The following is a 22,587-nucleotide window of genomic DNA, read 5'->3' as shown; positions in this document are numbered from 1 at the left end:
TTTATTTTTTATTTGTCACTATGTTGACGGTCCCTAACTGTTGTTGGTGGACGTGAGGAAAACTACAGGCGAATATCCGTCGAATATCCAACCTGAAACTGCCTTTACCTCGGGAAGATATACTTACCAAGGCTCTGGCTATCCGACAAGAAATACCCCGCCTTTCAGACGGGCTTTAGGGCTTCTGGAGTGGGGGAATAATTTGGGGAGTAAAGAATATTGAAGAAGCGCCGTAGGTTACCGAATGATCAGCCACAATTCGTCGAGGCGTGGACACTACAACTTTTCGAAAGCGTTTGCCGAAAAACAGTAAGCTTTTAGGGATGGTATAATGACCTTCCTGACAAGTAAATCATTTAACCTACTGAATCGGACAGGACTAAATTGACGGATGTGGTGATTTGTGCTCTTACACATTTACATTACCCGAGCTCCCCCAGTAAAAAAAAAATCCCGTCTGAATAAGGCTGAAGTCAGGTGTACACAGGTGTTTTTGTTTCGTATACTCTATCTTTTTATTCATTTCCTTTCACGGTAGCCCCCAATACTTTCACCTATGTAGGGGTCTGTGTGACTCGGAAATTCAAAGACCTGTTCAATTTTAATTTCAAGTCAGCCTTGGAGAAATCTAAGCAGGACCTCAATTGCTGGTCGACACTCATATCACATACCGCAACTGCAGTGCCGTTTCAGATGAAGGACGACACTTTTTTGGTGAGCATGGCCATATTTCTATTACAGCGTATTGAAAGACTGTCATTCATATTCCATTCACCCAGTTCAACGTAACATCAATAGGTTTAGGCTACTACATGATACTTTAAAATGTCCCTATACACATCATGAGGTTGCTACAACCTAGCCTATGATTGAAAGTTTGCAACGTAGGTGCACACAGGTCAAGAGACACATTTGATGTGACAGACAGTGACACATGGACAGACTGACATTCAATACCGCCAAGCGTCGGGGAGCGTTCCACAGGGATGCTGGCCCGCGTGGACTCCAATGCTTCCCACAGTTGTGTCAAGTTGGCTGGATGTCCTTTGGATGATGGACCATTCTTGATACACACGGGAAACTGTTGAGCGTGAAAAACCTAGAAGCATTGCAGTTTTTGACACACTCAAACCAGTGTGCCTGGTACCTACTACATACCTCGTTCAATCTTTTGTCTTGCACATTCACCATTTGAGTGACATACATACACAATCCATGTCTCAAGGCTTAAAAATCCTCCTTTAACCTGTCTCCTCCCCTTCATCTACACTGATTGAAGTGGATTTAACAAGTGACATCAATAAGGGATCATAGCTTTCACCTGGATTCACCTGGTCAGTCGATGTCATGGAAAGAGCAGGTGTCCTTGACGTTTTGAACACTCAGTGTATATGTACTTTCATTTGGAATATAAACGATCCCATGGTTGCGTAAAGTGTTTTTTTGGAAAGATATAAAGGAGAGGGGGGTCTTGCTCTACCCAGTTTCCTCCATTACTACCGAACTGTCAATATTCACAATATAAACATTTGGGTCTCTACGTTCTTAGAGGGGGAAGGACCAACTGGTGTGGCCACTTATGGAATAGCACTCATGTCAAACATCATCCCAACCTCTTTAGTCTGATCCCCCCCCCCCCATCTCTCCCACCCACCAGCTGGTTTGAACCTGGATCCCTAAAAAAAAAGGGACACATTTCTATGCTGCATGACATTATTCAGAATATTGCGTGCCCCAATCTTAGATAGACATGTGCATCAATCAAGGTTCCATTGGTACTATCCTATGCAATAGCTGGTGGACAATAGAACGTTTTTATAAAACAAGGCTACATTAAGTTCTCAGAGCAGAGGTTACTCTCAATGTAGTCGAGAAATGGCTGCCAGACCACGTAAATCGTTCATGGGAGGAAGCGTTTGGAATCGAGATCTCCGATATCACCTGGCATTCTGCAATTGACAGGATACACATATCCTCTATCTGCATTAGACATGATTTACTAAAGTTTTCAAGTATTTCATTGCCTACACTTTTGCAGGAGTAGACCTTCCGTATTGTAAACAGAAATAGACCCAACCTACTCTAGATGCCATCAGCCAACCGCCACTCTGTATCACACGTACTGGTCATGCCTGACACCAGGTCCATTCTGGTCCTCTATCTTTGAGACTTTCTCAAATATATGCAATAAGAAAATTGCCCCAACTCCCTTTTGTCCCTATTATTGAGGCGCTCACGAAGGGATTACTTTCTGCATTACCCAAGCAGAGGCCATAGCCTTTTCGTCCCGTCTGGCCCGCCCACTTATTCCTTTTTAAGTGGAAACCCGATACCCCGCCATCGCATGCTCACTGAGTTAGGGACGTTATGGCCCATCTTAAACTGGGTTAGTGATGTTATGGCCCATCTCAAACTTGAGAAGGTAAAATATTCCACCCGTGGCTCCTCTCAAAAGTTTTCTAAGGTCTGGCAGCCATTTCTTGACTACTTTGAGAGTAGCCTCTGCGCTGAGGACTTAATGTAGCCTTCTTTTATTTAAATAAAACCCCATTGTTATTGTCCACCAGCTATTGCATAGGACAGTACCAATGTAACCTTGATCTGTCTAGGATGTCACATGTCAATCTAAGATGGCAGGGAATAATCTTAAGGAGAACTGTGGTGGACACGGTCCATGACCTCCCAGGGGGCTCAGTGACACTGTGTAAGAGTGCCCCCTATTACATATTGGGTGGAACTGTGAGACCATTCAAGTTGACTACTACTAGGAATAAATATATTTGACCTCATTGCCTTAGCCTGGCATCCAAACTGAGGTGAAGTAAAACAGCGGTGTGCGCAGCATTCAGTATGGTTTAACCAGGCTATCGTTGGCTCTCTCTGCCTTCCACATCAGCTTTAGTTCTCAAGGGTGAACTAGATGACTAATTGAACATGGACACTGACAATACTGGGAAGAAAAAAAACATGTTTTATTTTCTTCAAAATATGGTGGCTCTTCTGAATAGATGTCGATGTGGGGTCCTATGAGTCGTGCAGGTTTAGCAATGCCTGAACTGTGTCAGAGGAGACAGAGAGAGTAGGGAGAGGGACAGAGCGAGACAGACAGAGAGAGAGAACATTTTTGACTCAAACATACTGTAGGTCTACTGTGTCTATTATGTACTTCACAATGAGGTTCTAAAGCGAGGCATACTTATTACATGATTAAGGCATCTGGCAAAAACACATGAAACCTATTCAGAAGTGTTGTTGTTGTTTCAATAGTTCAGACAAATTTCTACTAGTCTCGGCTACCAAGACTATTGCCAAGTGCATAGTCTCAAGTGGTTTCCTATCCCTTTCTCATCTTGTGGCGGATGAATCAGAATTAGTTGGGTAACATAGATAATTAAGATGTTTTATTTGCCTAATATGCTCATGTGAGATACTTGTCATTAGAATGTATCCCTTTGGACAATAGTGTTGGCAGTTGCACTTTTCCCTCAGCTGGGTCTTAGTCACTTGGGGCCCAGAGAGGGGAGAGGTCAGGCTTGTCTTTCACATGTCCCTGGTGCTATGCAGAATATCAGAAAGGGAAGAGGACAGAATGGAACATTGTCTTCATATGTGAATGTGTCTTTACCTATTCTTAAACCATGTGAAGGGATGGCATGATTAATGGGGAACCAATGACTTGTCTCAACAATGTCTGTGCACCAGTCACTCCCTCCTTTTCCCATTGGGGGCAGATGTATGGCAGCGTCTGGAAACATTGTATGTCCTCTCTGATCTATCCTGGGATAGTGTATGACCTAGAGGCTCACTCCCCTCAGTGAGCTTGTCCAGGAGTGGGGTCAAGAGGGGGTTTACTAGAGATGGGAGTATCTAGAGTTGACAATTGATATATGCCATTGGATGAGTTGGTGTTTTTGTACTATGAAGTACCAGGAATGAGATTAGAACCTTGTCGTATGGACCAAACTAAGCGATAATTTATAGTGAATGTTATCTGGCTAAGGGATACTCCTTTGTCAATTATAAAGTCACTTTGTGAAGAGTTCCTAAGATCTGTGGTCCGTCATGTAGGTTGAGAGGGGTGTATCTTGGCTATAAAAGATCTTTGTAATTTTCTGTAGTCACTCTCAACGGTTCATTAGAAATAGTGAATTGTTGAAAGTCAAATGCCATTGCAAAGCTTAATTATTATTAAAGATGTAGTTTAAGTATAACTCTGACTGGTGTGTGAAGTTTGTCTCTTTCTCCTTATTTGGTAAATCAGAAATTAATCCACCACAATCCACCTTCATCAGCACTGCCACCTCTAGCCTTTTGGGGGCCCTATGAGAGATTTGGTTGATTGGGCCCCCTCCCCCTTGCAAAACCTTTTAGTCTCTTCGACATCTAAATACAGTCCTGGAGGGGACGACGACTACTACTACTACTACTACTACTCCTCCTCCTGCTCCTCCTCCGTGTGATTCCTTACCTGCTAAGTTCTGCAGCCTCTTCCTCTCGTCCAGGTTGTGCTGGAGAACCTCCAGCAGCTCAAAGTACCTGAAAAGGGAATCCCGGGGCCAGGTGACCTTCTCGTCCTCCTCTTGCTCCTGCATCACCTTCATATTCTCCTCCACGTACGACTCCCAGTCTAACAGAGAGGGGTAATACGAGGAAACCAGTTCATTAGGGCATGAAACAGAAAAATGAAAACGAGTCCAGGGATACCCTCTCTGTTTCAGTTTGTTTTAAGTTTGGTGCCTTTATGATGGCCCAGATGGCAGATGCATCATAGTAATGAGATCTCAGTGTCCAGGGTATGTTGGTATGTTCACTGTTATTCTTAACAGAATTGATGTACTGTACCAAATATAATCACACACTCCAAATGTAGTCCCTATGATTTATTGGGTATCACCAACATTTTGACACAAATTTGGTTCCTTGGAAGTTGTGGGAATGTGTTTTTGGTTTCAGATTGGTTTCCAGGAACAGAGCCCTAAGATTCCTGACGGGTAAAACTGATGACTGTTATGGGAACATTTATTTTTTTGGTTGCAGGGAGATTCTGAGAACATTTCACTCGAGTTTCTGGGAGGTTTTATTAACTCTCTGAGAATGGAAATTATAGTTTATTTGAAGGTAATTAAATAACATTCTGAGAACATTCTCTAAATGTTATGAAAGTTTTGTTAAGTTATAAGTGAAAGTTTGCCAACAATCACAGTAGGTGTGATCTTGCACACACTTAACAAGCTGGAGGATTAGAGAGTTTTGTTGATGCTGAGAATGTAATGTATATGTAAATAACATTCTTAGAGCGTTCTCTGAAAGTTACTTAAGTTTCTGTGTTTTTTCTGGAAAGTTTTCTTCATGTTCTGAGAACAGAATTTAGAGCTTATTGATGGTAATGTTTTTCGTAACATTTAGAATTCCATTTTTTTTTACAACATTCCCAGAATATTACCAAGAACGGACATAAAAGAGAACCATACATTCTCGGAAAGTTCTGAGAAAATTGCTTAAGTTACACCGTTTTTGAGAATGTTCCCAGAATGTTGTCAAAATATTGCATTAAATAGAACCACATGGGAACTTGTGCAGAATGTTCTGTACTGAAATTCCCACAAAAGATAGTTGTTTCTTAAAGTTCTCTGAACAATTTATGAACATGACTTTAAATAAAACCACGAGGAAACCTGTAAGAAACGGTATGCTGAAGTACTGAATTTCTCACAGAAGACCGTTGTTTCTTAACATTGTCTGAACAATTTGAGAACATTCCCAATGTCAAACCATTTAGAGAACGTTCTTCAAATATTATCAAAATGTAATTAAATGTAACCATGTGTTAACTTTTAGGAATCGTTCTGTTAAAGTAATGAAATAAAGTTTTTTTTGTCAAGTTCCTTAAATGTGCTGAAGATGTTCCAAAGCCAAGCAACTATCCTGCACCATTCACAAAACACTGTGGGGAGGTTGTATGCAAAATAACCATAGGACAACCTCTAACCTCTCAGCTCTAAGAAACGTAGGGTTCTTAGAATGTTCTTTGTTCTGTGACAAAATTAATTGCTCTTTTGTCTCATTGTAGGATCGCAAAGAAATGGTCCCTATTCAAAGTATGATGAGTTTATTACGGTGTCCCAATGGTGGTTAGGTTTGAAAAGAACCCACTGTCACGCCCTGACCTTAGAGATCCTTTTTATGTCTCTATTTTGGTTTGGTCAGGGTGTGAGTTGGGGTGGGCACTCTATGTTTTGTGTTTCTATGATTTTCTATTTCTATGTTTTGGCTGGGTATGGTTCTCAATCAGGGACAGCTGTCTGTCGTTGTCTCTGATTGGGAACCATACTTAGGTAGCCCTTTTCCCCACCTGTGTTTGTGGCAAGTTGTCTTTGTTTGCGGGCACTATTGCCTTTAGCGGCACGGTTTGTTTTGTATGGTTTATTTTTTTGTTGGCGTCATTCTTTAATAAAGTAATATGTACGCTGCACCTTGGTCCGCATCTTTCAACAGCCGTGACACCCACCTTTTTCTGGAATATTAGATCTTGTAAACTGTAGTAGATCCTCAGTGGAAAATGACTCTTCACCATCCTCTGCCACTTTGCTCAGCCTAAATGTATATTTGAATATATTAGACCTAACCTGAACTTTTTTCAGTTGTGAATTTAAATGAAATTAATTAAATTGTGTTGACATCAAATTGTTTTATACGTTTTACGACAGGGACGAGAACGTACATTAAAGGTTATAAGAAACTGCCTTACCCGGCAAATTTCGAATGACTTATCCTCCTACAAAAAGAAAAGAAAAACATACATGTTTCACGGTATTTGTCAAAAGACATTTCAATGACAACATATTTTATCTAAACAAAGATAATATATTGGTTAGTTTCACATATTAGCCCAGAAAGTAATGGTGAACATCAAAGACTTCTATCTTGAAAAAGATAATACGGTTTCATTTCTTTACTGTAACGCTATTAGCCAATCACACCGGTCTGAAGAATCCAATAGAACATCTCCACACTCACCTGTTTATGATCTCAGCTTTAAAGAGATCAGCTTTGGCCTGGATCTCAATCTGCTGTACCTCTTTAGAGAGGTCACTCCGGATGGCCTGGAAGTTATTCACTGGACGGACAAAAAGGAAGCAGACAATTAGGTAAAAAAATCTGAGCACTATCACATTAGCATACCACTTAGACTGCATGCCCAGTAGTATTTATGCAAGTAGCATGGACATTGGAACAGTATGATATAAAACCGTTTTATATCCAGCTGGCCTTCAAAGTTAGAGAACTTTTTAAATTTCCATTTTAATGTGAAATATCTAGATAAAAGATAAAAGACCCACAAACAGTCAAGTCTGAGAATACGGAAAAAAGAAAATGAAATAGCTAAATGGATGCGCTTTATCAAAGCATTACGGGGAAGTACCTACCCATAATACCCACAAAGATATTGCGGAATACGAAGGAGCCTATGAGGAGCCAGAGGATGATGTATAGGCCACATATGGCTTTGTCCAGTTCTGGAACTTTGCGGGTGTCGGCGAGCAGAGCGTACCAGTGATCCATGGTGAAGAGGATGAAGAGGGTGATGAAGGAGTTGTAGATATCTCTGGGAGGTGATGAAGGTTCATGAAAACGTGTCAAAAATCTTCAAAGATGTAACAGGTTTAGTAGGTTTAGTTCCTGAACGGAAATGGATTCTGACTGGTTGGACTTTAACCTTATCTGTAGTGTAATATCAAGTCTTTGCATTCTATTCTTGAAGCCATCTTAAAATGTGTGAGATTTAGGAAAATGTGATGTTTCTCAATGACCACTGTTCACATTAATATTATATTATCTTAACTGAGAAAGAGAGAAATACTACTGTTAAATACTTCCAAAGAAACCAAGCTTTCATAGTAAGAGCAAATGTCACACACTTAAAGTTCATATTGTAGACCAGGCCCTCGATGTTGGAGCGAGTGTAACTCTCGAACAGGATGACTCCAACCACAGCGAAGATATAAGCAAACACCAGCAGCAGTAAGAATATGAAGGTCATAGCCTGTAAACACACAGAGATATTTTGTCATCCTTCAGTAGAATATAATAGAATAGAGGCTCTTCATAACAGTGGGACCATTTCTATGTTCCATGAGGTCACAAAAGGACCACACATGTATACAGGTAGGACTAATCAAATCATATGTATTACATTCGCCGAATACAACTGGTATAGACTTTACAGTGAAATGCTTGCTTACGAACTTTTAAAAATAATAATACAAAATAAAATAGTAACAAACATGAGGAATAAACTAAAATACACTAGAATGGCGGTATTTACAGGGAGTACCAGTACCAGATTAATGTGCAGAAGTATGATGTATTTGAGGTAAGTACACTGCATGACCAAAAGTATGTGGACATCGGCTCGTCAAACATCTCATTCCAAAATCACGGGCATTAATATGGAGTTGGTCCCCCCTTTGCTGCTATAACAGCCTCCACTATTCTGGGAAGGCTTTCCACTAGATGTTGGAACATTGCTGCAGGGACTTGCTTCCATTCAGCCACAAGAGCATTAGTGAGGTCGGGCACTGATGTTGAGCGATTAGGCCTGGCTCACAGTCGGTGTTCTAATTCTTCCCAAAGGTGTTTGATGGGGTTGAGGTCAGGGCTCTGTGCAGGCCAGTGAAGTTCTTCCCCACCAATCTCGACAAACCATTTCTGTATGGACCTTGCTTCGTATACAGGGCATTGTCACGCTGAAACAGGAAAGGGCCTTCCCCAAACTGTTGCCACAAAGTTGGGAGTACAGAATTGTCTAGAAAGTTATTGTATACTGTAGTGTTAAGATTCCCTTCAGTGGAACTAAGGGGCCTGGCCCGAACCATGAAAAACAGCCCCAGACTATTACTCCACCACCACCAAACTGTATAGTTGGCACTGTGCATTGGGACAGGTAGCGTTCTCCTAGCATCTGCCAAACACAGTCTGTCGGACTGCCAGATGGTGAAGCGTGATTAATCACTCCACAGAACGCATTTCCACTGCTCCAGAGTCCAATGGCGGCAAGCTTTATGCCACTCCAGCCGACACTTGGCATTGAGCTACTCGGCCATGGAAACCCATTTCATGAAGCTTCCGACGAACAGTTCTTGTGCTGACATTGCTTCCAGAAGCAGTTTGGATCTTGGTAGTGAGTGCTGCAACCGAGGACAGACAAGTTTTACGCGTTTCAGCACTCGGGGGTTCTGTTCTGTGAGCTTGTGTGGCCTACCACTTTGCTGCTGAGCCGTTGTTGCTCCTAGACGTTTCCACTTCACAATAACAGCACTTACAGTTGACCGGGACAGCTCTGGCAGGGAAGAAATTTGACGAACTGACTTGTTGGAAAGGTGGCATCCTATGATGGTGCCACGTTTAAAGTCACTGAGCTTTTCAGTGAGGCCATTCTACTGCCAATGATTGTCTATGGAAATTGCATGGTTGTGTGCTCGATTTTGTACTCCTGTTAGCAACGAGTGTGAATGAAATAGCCAAATTCACTCATTTCAAGGGGTGTCCACATTTTGTATATATAGTGTATGTACATAAAGGCAGGGTACAGCGACTAGGCATCCGGATAGATAATAATATGAGTAAAATAAAGAGTATGCGTTTGTGTTGTGTCGGTATCCGTGTGTAGTGAATGTGTGGGAGAGACAGTGTAGTGTGTGCTCCCTCTCCAGCCTTTAGGTCACCAGGCTGCTCGTTATGGAGCACACCTGTCACCATCATTACGTGAACCTGCGCGTCATCAGACTCACCTGGACTCCATCACTTCCCTGATTACCTTCCCTATATATGTCACTCCGCTTGGTTCCTTCCCCAGGCGTTATTGTTTCTGTTCCAGTGTCATGTCGGTGCATTGTGTTTCTTGTTTTGTATTGTATTTAGTTGCGTTTATTTATTGAAACACTCACTTCATGAACTTGCTTCCCGACTCTCAGTGCACTAGTTATAGAGTGTGTATATGGTATGTGCAGTGCATTCAGAAAGTATTCAAACCCCTTGACTTTTTCCACATTTTGTTATGTTACATCCTTATTCTAAAATGTATTACAGAAATTGTATTGCTCATCAATCTACACACAATACCCCATAAAGACAAAGCAAAAATTGTTTTTTAGATTTTTTTTTGCAAATGTATTACAAATAAAAAAACAGATACCTTTTTAAAATTAGTATTTAGACCCTTTGCTATGAGACCCTTTAGACCCTTTGCTAATTGAGCTCAGGTGCATCCTGTTTCCATTGATCATCCTTAAGATGATCATCCTTAAGATGTTTCTACAACTTGATTGGAGTCCACCTGTCATCAATTAATTTGGAAAGGCACCCACCTGTCCATATAAGGTCCCACAGTTGCATGTCAGAGCAAAAACCAAGCCATGAGGTCGAAGGAATTGTACGTAGAGCTCCAAGACATGGGATTGTGTCGAGGCACATCTCTGGGGACGGGTACCAAAACATTTCTGCAGCATTGAAGATCCCCAAGGGCACAGTGGCCTGCATCATTCTTCAATGAAAGAAGTTTGGAACCACCAAGACTCTTCCTAGAGCTGGCCGGCTGGTCAAACTGAGCAATCGGGGGAGAACGGCCTTGGTCAGGGAGGTGACCAAGAACCCAACCCACAGAACCCGAGTTCATCTGTGGAGATGGGAGAACCTTTCAGAAGGACAACCATCTCTGCAGCATTCCACCAATGAGGCATTTATGGTAGAGTGGCCAGACAGAAGCCACTCCTCAGTAAAAGGTACATGACAGCCCGCTTGGAGTTTTCCAAAAGGTATTTGAAGAACTGTCAAGTCTGATGAAACCAAGATTGAACTCTTTGTCCTGAATGCCAAGCGTCACGTCTGGAGGAAACCTGGTACCATCCCTACGGTGGGGGATGTTTTTTAGTGGCAGGGACTGGGAGACTAGTCAGGATCGAGGGAAAGTTGAATGGAGCAAAGTACAGAGATATCCTTGATGAAAACCTGCTCCAGAGCACTCAGGACCTCAGACTGGGGCGAAGGTTCACCTTCCAACAGGACAACGACCCTAAGCACACAGCCAAGACAACGCAGGAGTGGCTTTAGGGACAATTCTCTGAAAGGCATTGAGTGTCCCAGCCAGAGCCCGGACTTGAACCAGATCGAACATCCCTGTAAATAGCTGAGCAGTGACGCTCCCCATCCAACCTGACAGAGCTTGAGAGGATCTGCAGAGAAGAATGGGAGAAACTCCCCAAATACAGTGCCACACTTGTAGCGTCATACCCAAGAAGATTGTAATCACTGCCAAAAGGTGCTTAAACGAAGTACTGAATAAAGGGTCTGAATACTTATGTAAATGTGATATTTCAGTAAGACATATAATATTGCAGCTTCTTCAAGTCTCTATAATAGGAGACTCTGGAACGAAGCTCATCCATCATATTCTCGAGTGCCTAGAAATTTGCCAATAGAACAGACCGGAACGCCTTTCAGTTTTCTCTTTGCCTCAATTTCACCAGGACTCCACCTCGTCTCCCACGTTTACGCCCGCGGCGTTTTGGTAGCCCATGGAACAAAGAAATATGGTCCAGTATGAGCAGTGGAACAGCTGAGTCTGAGTTGAAGTCGTATTTGAAGTTGAAATCGAGGTTAGTAACTGTCAATCTGATATCCAGAAGTGCTTGGCAGTCATATGTGATAATAGTATGGCTAGAAGTTGACCATGTTACCTGGCTGGGGCCTCATTTACAAACCGGTGTAAATGTCTCACTAAATCTGGCGTACGTGGAGATTCTAGGATTTAAGTGCACAACAAATTATTGGGATTCATCAAACTGTCACACACCACATATACGCATGTTTTCATTGATAAATCAGACACATACCCACCTGAAAAACGTCATCCATTCACCTTTTGTGTTGACAAAAAAATCTCTCATTTGCTGTACAATTTGGACATGCTGGAACTGGGCCATGAGCAGAGTGTTTAAATCCTTTGCAGTGACTTTTTTCAAACCAAAAATGCATGCCATCTATAGCGAGTGCCAAATACTGGCGTCGCATTCTGGAAGTGTGATTGCCATTTTGAACCATTTCAAAATAAATTATACAGCCTTGGTATAATATCCAGCCTTGGGATAAACTCTGAGATTACAGGCCATGATGTCGCTCTCTTATCACACAATTATTTTAAGTAGGCTACTAATTACTTTCGAGCATACTCAGGCTATTGATTGAGAGATGGAATTAATGTTAGCTTCATTTGTTGTGTAGAGGAAATAAACCAGTCATGTCAGAAAGGAGAGATGCCCTGCAATACGATTATGATTTAGGGCCTAAATAATACAAGTAAAATAAACATATTAGGCTAATTGCTGCTATGTGATATTTATTTTTTTATTTTTTTATTTTACCTTTATTTAACCAGGTAGGCAAGTTGAGAACAAGTTCTCATTTATAATTGCGACCTGGCCAAGATAAAGCAAAGCAGTTCGACAGATACAACAACACAGAGTTACACATGGAGTAAAACAAACATACAGTCAATAATAAAGTATAAACAAGTCTATATACAATGTGAGCAAATGAGGTGAGAAGGGAGGTAAAGGCAAAAAAAGGCCTTGGTGGCAAGGTAAATACAATATAGCAAGTAAAACACTGGAATGGTAGTTTTGCAATGGAAGAATGTGCAAAGTAGAAATAAAAATAATGGGGTGCAAAGGAGCAAAATAAATAAATAAATTAAATACAGTTGGGAAAGAGGTAGTTGATAGGGCTAAATTATAGGTGGGCTATGTACAGGTGCAGTATATACTTACAGCAAATGCATGTTTTATCATTAGGCCTACCTTTTAATGTTTTTATTAGTTGTGTCATTCATGTTTGTCCTACTCCCAAAGTCTGTATCACTCAGTCTCTAACTGCACAATAAATGCTGACACCAATGCAGTGGGAGTGTAAAACTGTTGGATCCATAGACATAGAATAAACAATTATACTGTATTTCTATGGTTGGTTCCCTACCTTGAACGCTTTGGAGATGGCCAACACGATAAGGCGGATCTGCCTGAATTTGGAGATAATTTTCAGGGAGCGGAGGATACGGAACTTCTTTAGGAGTGCCACAATCTCCAGGTCGTCAGTGTCCACCCCTTTGAAGACCTTCACGATCTCTGGTATAACAGACTGGGGGAGGAGAGAGGTAACCTGAGTACTGTAACTGGGATTTGGACGTGTATGTACAGTGCCTTCAGAAAGTATTCACATCCATTCACGGATTCCATTTGTTGTGTTAAAGCCTGAATTCAAAATTGATTAAGTATCTAATTTTTTTTCTCTCACCTATCTACACAAAATACCCCATCATGACAAAGTGAAAACACGTTTTTAGAAATTGTTGCACATTTATCTAGAATGAAATACAGAAATGTATCATTTACATAAGTATCCACACCCCTGAGTCAATACATAGAATCGCCTTTAGCAGCAATTAGTCTTTCTGGGTAAGTCTCTAAGAGCTTTGCTAGCCTGGATTGTACAATATAAAATTATATAAGCTAAATCAAGTTGGTTGTTGATCATTGCTAGACAGCCATTTTCAAGTCTTGCCATAGATTTTCAAGACAATTTTAAGTCAAAACTGAAACTTGGCCACGCAGGAACTTTCACTGCAACTCCAGTGTAGATTTGGCCTTGTGTTTTAGGTTATTGTCTTGTTGAAAAATTAATTAATCTCCCCGTGTCTGGTGGAAAGCAGACTGAACCAGGTGTTCCTCTAGGATTTTGCCTGTGCTTAGCTCCATTCAGCTTTATTTTTTATTCTGAAAAACTCCCCAGTCCCCACTCCCCACTCCCCACTTAACGATTACAAGCGTACCCATAACATGATTCAGCCACCACTATGCTTGAAAATATGGAGAGTGGTCCACAGTAATGTGTTATATTGGATTTGCCCCAAACATAATGCTTTGTATTCAGGACAAAAAGTTAATTACTTTGCCACAATTTTTGCAGTATTACTTTAGTGCCTTGTTGCAAAAGGGTGTTTCTGAATATTTGTATTCTGTACAGGCTTCCTTCTTTTCACTCTGTCAATTAGGTTAGTATTGTGGATTAACCACAATGTTGTTCATCCATCCTCAGTTTTCTACTATCACAGTCATTAAACTCTGTTACTGTTTTAAAGTCACCATTGGTCTCATGGTGAAATCCCAGAGCGGTTTCCTTCATCTCTGTCAACTGAGTTAGGAAGGACGCCTGTAGCTTTGTACTTACTGGGTGTATTGATAAACAATAACTTCAACATGCTCAAAACGATATGCAACGTCTGCTTTCTTTATTTTAACCAATAGGTCCCCTTCTTTGTGAAGCATTTAAAACCTTCCTGATCTTTGATTTGTCAATGGAAAACCTCCCTGATCTTTGATTCGTCATTGGAAAACCTTCCTGATGTTTGTGGTTGAATCTGTGTTTAGAATTCACTGCTCGACTGAGGGACATTACGTTATATGTGTGGGGTACAGAGATGAGGTGTTCATTCCAACATCATGTTAAACACTATTACACACAGTGAGTCCATGCAACTTAGTATGGTTTCTAACTCCTCTAGCTCCACAATGAGATAGGGTGCAGGCCAGGCAGCAGGATAGGGTGCAGGCCAGGCAGCAGGATAGGGTGCAGGCCAGGCAGCAGGATAGGGTGCAGGCCAGGCAGCAGGATAGGGTGCAGGCCAGGCAGACTCTGTCTCGACCTTTAAGTCTTTATTGAAAACTCATCTCTTCAGTAGGTCCTATGATTGAGTGTAGTCTGGCCCAGGGGTGTGAAGGTGAACGGAAAGGCACTGGAGCGAAGAACCACCCTTGCTGTCACTGGCTTACTGGTGCAATTCCGTCCCTATGAGGAGTGCGTCACTTGAGTGGGTTGAGTCTCTGACGTGATCTTCCTGTCTGGGTTACCCCCCCCTCGGGGTCGTGTCGTGAGGGAGATCTTCGTGGGCTATACTTGGTATTGTCTCAGGGTAGTAAGTTGGTGGTTTGAAGATATTCCTCTAGTGGTGTGGGGGCTGTGGTTTGGCAAAGTGGGTGGGATTATATCCTGCCTGGTTGGCCCTGTCCAGGGATATCGTTGGACGGGGCCACAGTGTCTCCTGACCCCTCCTGTCTCAGCCTCCAGTAATTATGCTGCAATAGTTTGTGTCGGGGGGCTAGGGTCAGTCTGTTATATCTGGAGTATTTCTCCTGTCTTATCCGGTGTCATGTGTGAATTTAAGTATGCTCTCTCTAATTCTCTCTCTCTCTTTCTCTTCTCTCTGAGGACCTGAGCCCTAGGACCATGCCTCAGGACTACCTGGCCTGATGACTCTTTTCTGTCCCCAGTCCACTCGGTCGTGCTGCTGCCTCAGTCTCAACTATTCTGCCTGCGGCTATGGAACCCTGACCTGTTCACCGGATATGCTACCTTGTTCCGGACCTGCTGTTTTCGACTTTCTCTCTAGTACACCTGCTCTCTCTAACTCTGAATGATCAGCTATGAAAAGCCAACTGGTATTTACTCATGAGATGCTGACCTGTTGCACCCTCTACAACCACTGTGAGCAATGCTGGTCATCTATGAATGTTTGAACATCTTGGTCATGTACTGTTATCTCCACCCGGCACAGCCATAAGAGGACTGGCCACCCCTCAGAGCATGGTTCCTCTCTAGGTTTCTTCCTAGGTTCCTGCCTTTCTAGGGAGTTTTTCCAAGCCACTGTGCTTCTACATCTGCATTGCTTGCTGTTTGGGGTTTTAGGCTGTGTATCTGTATAGCACTTATTAACATTGGCTGATGTAAAAAGGGATTAATAAATACATTTGATTGATTGAGTATGTGACTTGTTAAGCACATTTTTACTCCTTTACTTATTTAGGCTTGCAAGGCAAAGGGATTTTAATACTTATTGACCCAAGACATTTCAGCCTTTCATTGTTTATGCATTTGTAAAAATGTCTACAAACATAATTCCACTTTGACATGATGGGGTATTGTGCGTAGGCACAAAATCTCAATTTAATCTATTTTAAATTCAGGCTGTAACACAACAAAATGTGGAAAATGTCAAGGGGTTTGAATTCTTTCTGAAGGCACTGTATGTGTATATCTACATAATGCATAGGCCTCTATATATAGGTATGCATTTATTTATGTGCATCTATCTACATCACATCTACAGTACATTCACATGGAGACAAGTCATTATTCAATTATTTGCTGGTTTGGCTCTTACCAGCATGGTGACAGCAAAATCAAAGATGTTCCAGGTGCTTTTCCAGAAATTCCAGAAGTTGTCCAACCACTTCAATAAGATCTCCAGGAAGAAGATGGCCAGGATGCTCCAGTCCAACATTTCCAGAACCAGTTTCACAATCTCCAGCTTGGGGTCCATGTTGTCAAACACCTCTTGGGCAGAAAGAATAGTCAAGTTGCCAGGTCTGCTTGTTGTCCTGCCAACAACCGTCAATGAGTTGGCTAAAGCAAAGATGAATCATCTGCAAACCTTAGAATACATTTTGAAGCTAAGAAAGATATAAGATGAGTGTTGATTACATTTTGTTTTGCGCATGGGCAGCCTTCCAAACCCTAGGAATAGCACCCAAGATAACAAAATATTTCAATGATTCCACAATCAGGGTAGCAGAAAGATGCAGCAAGACAGGATTAAGCAAATCAGCTCCAGTGGATTTTTTAAAAAAAACATTTTTTTACACATCAAGCACATCTCAGTAGAAAGTTGTTGAAATTAGAACAAAGATTCACTAGAAGTTGACTGATCTTTCATTGCGCCAACTGGAGTTTGGGAGAGGGAAGAGCAGTCGACTAACTGACCAGGGTCAGTTAAACCACCTTTTCTTTAAAATAAAAAACCTGCAGAGATAAAATGATGATTAAAAGCATAGCTTAACTCATTTTTCTCAGTAATGATGCCAGTCTGACACGATTTGCTTAGGCAGGGAAGGAGAGGAAGTTCCACGTTTCAGTGCATTAACTGTTTCCCCCAAATTTTACAGCTCACCAGCAGAGTCTAAGATAGAAAGTAGCTTGATTTAGCTTTCTTAATTAAGGAAGTGTATCTATTTCTCAATTGCCTGAAACACTGCCAATCAGCTACCGAGTCAGTTTGTCTGCCAGAGACACAGTATAAAAATCGATGAAAAAAGTTATAGAGCAAGTTTAGGGTCAGGCATGCAGCCGATAGAGGAAAGCTTGGAGCAAAACATACAGTAGTATCTTGAAGAGATACTTGGGGAGTTAACTTTTTAAAATTCATCTTCATAATTATATCAAGATCAAAGTGTTGTGTTTCGTATCTCTAATACGTGCAATGATCACTGATGTCATTAGCAAAACATTACTTGATAAGTGCTTGTGGGAGCTATTTGTCAAAATTAGGTTCATCAGCGAGGACTTTGCTGGGTTTCTTACATGAATCACTGTAGGTTTGGGGAGATTAGTTGAGTCAGGTTATAGCCCAGACAAATATTCTTCAAAGGATCAGAGGCCATGTTAAGCCAATCCAGGTTCAAATCTTCTAACATAACTAATTTAGATTACATAAAATGTTATAAATACTCAGAAATAGTACCAACAGCATTCGCCAATGCAGCAGGAGGGCATTAAATCCCTGCTACAAACAAGTTAGTATTTTGGCATAAAGCCACATCTATAAGCAAACACTCACACTTTTTTTGTGGATAGTGACACTTAGAGAACATGCATTGATTTCACATGTATAGCCACCCCTCACTCTTTTTTTTCAGGATATCACACCTGAAGATGTTGTAATCCCCAATTCCAATGTCCTTATTCATAATCGAACCCCTGAGCCAGGTCTTTGTGAGAAACAGAATATCAGGGTATGTGTCATGCACCCAGAAATCAAGAAGGTCCATCTTTGACGTGACGTTATAATGTGCAACAGCCCAAGCCCTCTAATTGATTTGAAAACCGAGGGGAGTATCCATTTGTTGAATTCACATAGGAACTGATAGCACTGGTCGAGCTAACGGCTCTCTGCTGACAGAGTTATCGCTGGAATGACAGTGGTTAGACAGGGGAGTTAGAGGAACATAAATTAGGTTACTGACATTGACCACATAACCATTTCTACGGGAAATAACATGCTTTCCATGTCCTCTGTTGCTAACTATGACAGGGGGGACTGGAGCACTAACAGAACCGGACCGTGCACTTCGCAATATAGTAGGCATTCTATCTATGTAGTGAAACATCTTATGTCATATTGAAAATTCCAGTCAATGCTCATAGACCCCGGCTGTGGAAATATGGGGATGAAATGCATTACAAGTGTTAATGATTTATTTGACATTGACTTGATATGATGAGAGACTTTGATATTTTTTACCTGCTTGTATCTCCAAGACAATGGTGTTCAGAATGATGAGGATGACAATGATATTCATAAATATTTTACCTGGAGAATTCTGTCAAGTAAACAGTACACTTGAAAGGAATATGTACAAAGCTATTTCCTGAGACAACACTTGTACACTTGTAATGTTCCTATGAATAATCATGAAAAACATTGAAAAACTCTTGAGCCCAAACAACAAAAAAGACATACATGAGTCCCCCCCCCCCCCCCCCCCCCCCCCCCTATATATATAGGTAGTTTGTTTAGGGTTTGTTTTGAAATGGCTTGCATCTATATGGTTACGCACTTTACGTCATTGCAGTTACAGGTACAACTAAAACCCAAGGCTTTGGTTTTCCATTCAGGACTGGGTGCAAGGATACTCTCTAGAATCCAGTGGGCAAACATGTTCAAGGGCGGATAGTTGGCATGGAGGTTCTCCAGTCGTCCCTGGCGACGGAGGTCCATGGTGATGGTGCTGCCCCTCTGGGGGGAGATCTCGAAACGCACCAGCTGGTGTGTGTCCTTCCCCATCAGACTGGTGTAGTTCTCCTCTTCTGTCAAACACACACACACACAGACAGACAGACAGACAGACAGACGGACGAGATAAGCATCCTTGTTATTTACCAATGCCTTCTTAAAAACAAATACACACGATGGAGTAACAGTATTCCTGTATTGTAAAGTGTAGGCCAAGCAGGACCAAAGTGTGTAATCATCTGAAGTAAACATACTTCTACAAATCTCTTCACAGACAAACACCTCAATTCTCAAAACAACTCAGGCCGGTTTCATTCAGACCAAATAGGAAGCTATGTCATTACTGTGGGCTACCTAAAACATCATTGGTGCAGTATTTGGGGCTTCCTCTCTGCTCCTCCTGTAACTGGTCCAGCAGGTAGAAGCTCTGGATGAGTTTGGACCTGACCACCTCTGCTCTGGGAAGGAACTTCTCATTGGTTGACTTGCCCATCTCATTGTGGCTGTTGTAGGAGGGAAGATCCATGGAGGGGGGCTCCTGGAAAATGACCATGCAAATTACGGCAATTGTTGTCAGTGATTAGACCCTGAATTTACACTAAAGTTTTTAAAGAATGCCATTCATATGACAATTTGAATAGCCATAAATTTACAACATGAAACAGATATGCTTCACACCCCGGCAGTCCTACAATCTAAGCTAGATGCCCTCAATCTCACACAAATCATCAAGGAACCCACCAGGTACAACCCTAAATCTGTAAACAAGGGCACCCTCATAGACGTCATCCTGACCAACTGGCCCTCCAAATACACCTCTGCTGTCTTCAACCAGGATCTCAGCGATCACTGCCTCATTGCCTGTATCCGCTACGGATCCGCAGTCAAACGACCACCCCTCATCACTGTCAAACGCTCCCTAAAACACTTCTGTGAGCAGGCCTTTCTAATCGACCTGGCCCGGGTATCCTGGTAGGATATTGACTTCATCCCGTCAGTTGAGGATGCCTGGTCATTCTTTAAAAGTAACTTCCTCACCATTTTAGATAAGCATGCTCCGTTCAAAAAATGCAGAACTAAGAACAGATATAGCCCTTGGTTCACTCCAGAACTGATTGCCCCCGACCAGCACAAAAACATCCTGTGGCGGACTGCAATAGCATCGAATAGTCCCTGCGATATGCAACTGTTCAGGGAAGTCAGGAACCAATACACGCAGTCAGTCAGGAAAGCAAAGGCCAGCTTCTTCAGGCAGAAATTTGCATCCTGTAGCTCGAACCCCAAAAAGTTCTGGGACACTGTAAAGTCCATGGAGAACAAGAGCACCTCCTCCCAGCTGCCCACTGCACTGAGGCTAGGTAACACGGTCACCACCGATAAATCCATGATTAGCGAAAACTTCAACAAGCATTTCTCAACGGCTGGCCATGCCTTCCTCCTGGCTACTCCAACCTCGGCCAACAGCTTCGCCCCCCCCCCCTTGCTGCGGGCGATTCCCTGATCCACCTCTACGCAGACAACACCATTCTGTATACTTCCGGCCCGTCCTTGTGTAATGGATGTGAAACGGCTAGCTTAGTTAGCGTGGGCGCTAAATAGCGTTTCAATCAGTGACGTCACTTGCTCTGAGACCTTGAAGTAGTGGTTCCCCTTGCTCTGCAAGGGCCGCGGCTTTTGTGGAGCGATGGGTAACGACGCTTCGTAGGCGTCAGTTGTTGATGTGTGCAGAAAGTCCCTGGTTCGCGCCCGGGTATGGGCGAGGGGACGGTTTAAAAATTAAACTGTTACATTGATGCTGTTGACCCGGATTACTGGTTGCTGCGGAAAAAGGAGGAAGGTCAAAAGGGGGGTGAGTGTAACGGATGTGAAACGGCTAGCTTAGTTAGCGTGGGCGCTAAATAGCGTTTCAATCAGTGACGTCACTTGCTCTGAGACCTTGAAGTAGTAGTTCCCCTTGCTCTGCAAGGGCCGCGGCTTTTGTGGAGCGATGGGTAACGACGCTTCGTAGGCGTCAGTTGTTGATGTGTGCAGATTCGGTTCGCGCCCGGGTATGGGCGAGGGGACGGTTTAAAAATAATACTGTTACACTTGGACACTGTGCTATCTAACCTCCAAACGAGCTTCAATGCCATACAACACTCCTTCCGTGGCCTCCAACTGCTCTTAAACGCTAGTAAAACCAAATGCATGCTTTTCAACCGTTCGCTGCCTGCACCCGCACGCCGGACTAGCATCACCACCCTGGATGGTTCTGACCTAGAATATGTGGACATCTATAAGTACCTAGGTGTCTGGCTAGACTGTAAACTCTCCTTCCAGACTCATATCAAACATCTCCAATCTAAAATCAAATCTAGAGTCGGCTTTCTATTCCGCAACAAAGCCTCCTTCACTCACGCCGCCAAACTTACCCTAGTAAAACTGACTATCCTACCGATCCTCGACTTCGGCGATGTCATCTACAAAATAGCTTCCAATACTCTACTCAGCAAACTGGATGCAGTTTATCACAGTGCCATCCGTTTTGTTACTAAAGCACCTTATACCACCAACCACTGCGACCTGTATGCTCTAGTCGGCTGGCCCTCGCTACATATTCGTCGCCAGACCCACTGGCTCCAGGTCATCTACAAGTCCATGCTAGGTAAAGCTCCGCCTTATCTCAGTTCACTGGTCACGATGGCAACACCCACCCGTAGCACGCACTCCAGCAGGTGTATCTCACTGATCATCCCTAAAGCCAACACCTCTTTTGGTCGCCTTTCGTTCCAGTTCTCTGCTGCCTGTGACTGGAACGAATTGCAAAAATCGCTGAAAAATCGCCTTCACCAACTTCAAACATCTGCTATCTGAGCAGCTAACCGATCGCTGTAGCTGTACATAGTCTATCGGTAAATAGCCCACCCAATTTTACCTACCTCATCCCCATACTGCACACCAATATCTCTACCTGTACATGACCATCTGATCATTTATCACTCCAGTGTTAATCTGCAAAATTGTAATTATTCGCCTACCTCCTCATGCCTTTTGCACACAATGTATATAGACTCTCTTTTTTCTACTATGTTATTGACTTGTTAATTGTTTACTCCATGTGTAACTCTGTGTTGTCTGTTCACACTGCTATGCTTTATCTTGGCCAGGTCGCAGTTGCAAATGAGAACTTGTTCTCAACTAGCCTACCTGGTTAAATAAAGGTGAAAAAAAAAGGATTGTTAAATTATGACTTACCTGTGTCCCCATTTGTCTATATGAATATCGTTCAGCTAAGCAAAACAAAATAAGTTTGACATGATTTCACCAAAGCAGTTTGACATGATTTCACCAAAGCAGTTTGACATGACTGAAATGTTCTCTTCAACAGAACACAAATGTGTCATAAATCGAAATGATATTTTACTATGTGTGATGTCACAACAGTATAATCGTTCTACAACGTAATCTCTCACCTGTTATTACGTTGTCTGTAACTCCATAAATCAATCAACTCTGTCAGGCTCTTAGTTCAAAATACTGTAGTGATTAATACATGTAAAAAGTATTGTATCATCTGACACAGAACATTTTTGTTTGGAAAGAAAGACACAATGTATCAATAGTAATGAATAAGCAATGAACATTATAATGCATACTATTTTAATATCTGTGATTTATATTTTTCCCACAACAAATAACGTTCGTTGTAC

At 42.2% G+C, this 22,587-nt stretch overlaps 1 protein-coding gene across 2 annotated transcripts; it reads right to left on the bottom strand.

Annotated features, from left to right (window-relative positions):
* Positions 1-1,313: 1,313 nt before the first annotated feature.
* On the bottom strand, positions 1,314-22,563 carry LOC110492043 (cation channel sperm-associated protein 2). Of its 2 annotated transcripts, XM_036951018.1 has the most exons (14): positions 22,351-22,563; positions 22,133-22,167; positions 19,253-19,436; positions 18,799-18,972; positions 18,407-18,475; positions 16,271-16,443; positions 13,030-13,191; positions 7,920-8,044; positions 7,428-7,606; positions 7,018-7,117; positions 6,749-6,775; positions 6,509-6,594; positions 4,469-4,627; positions 1,314-3,056 (listed from the first exon to the last, which is right to left on the bottom strand). In XM_036951018.1, exons 2-14 carry the CDS (start codon positions 22,142-22,144, stop codon positions 3,025-3,027), a joined length of 1,482 nt encoding a protein of 493 aa, XP_036806913.1. In that variant the 5' UTR covers positions 22,145-22,167; positions 22,351-22,563; the 3' UTR covers positions 1,314-3,024. The 2 variants fall into 2 exon arrangements, with proteins under 2 accessions (XP_036806913.1, XP_036806912.1); XM_036951017.1 differs by lacking the exons at positions 22,133-22,167; positions 22,351-22,563 and having other exon boundaries at positions 19,253-19,628.
* Between the last annotated feature and the right edge of the window lie 24 nt (positions 22,564-22,587).

The sequence above is a fragment of the Oncorhynchus mykiss genome, chromosome 2, assembly GCF_013265735.2.
Source record: "Oncorhynchus mykiss isolate Arlee chromosome 2, USDA_OmykA_1.1, whole genome shotgun sequence".
NCBI classification, from domain to species: domain Eukaryota; kingdom Metazoa; phylum Chordata; class Actinopteri; order Salmoniformes; family Salmonidae; genus Oncorhynchus; species Oncorhynchus mykiss.
The sequence above is the reverse complement of the archived record's forward strand: the minus strand, read 5'-3'. Positions and strand labels throughout refer to the sequence as shown.

Coding starts and splice junctions, on each gene's coding strand:
- LOC110492043 (XM_036951017.1), bottom strand. CDS start 19,451: ATGGTCATTTTCCAGGAGCCCCCCTCCATGGATCTTCCCTCCTACAAC. Junction 7,607..7,919: donor GTCTACAATATGAACTTTAA/GTGTGTGACATT, acceptor ATCACCTCCCAG/AGATATCTACAACTCCTTCA. Junction 6,776..7,017: donor AAAGCTGAGATCATAAACAG/GTGAGTGTGGAG, acceptor TTCTTTTTGTAG/GAGGATAAGTCATTCGAAAT.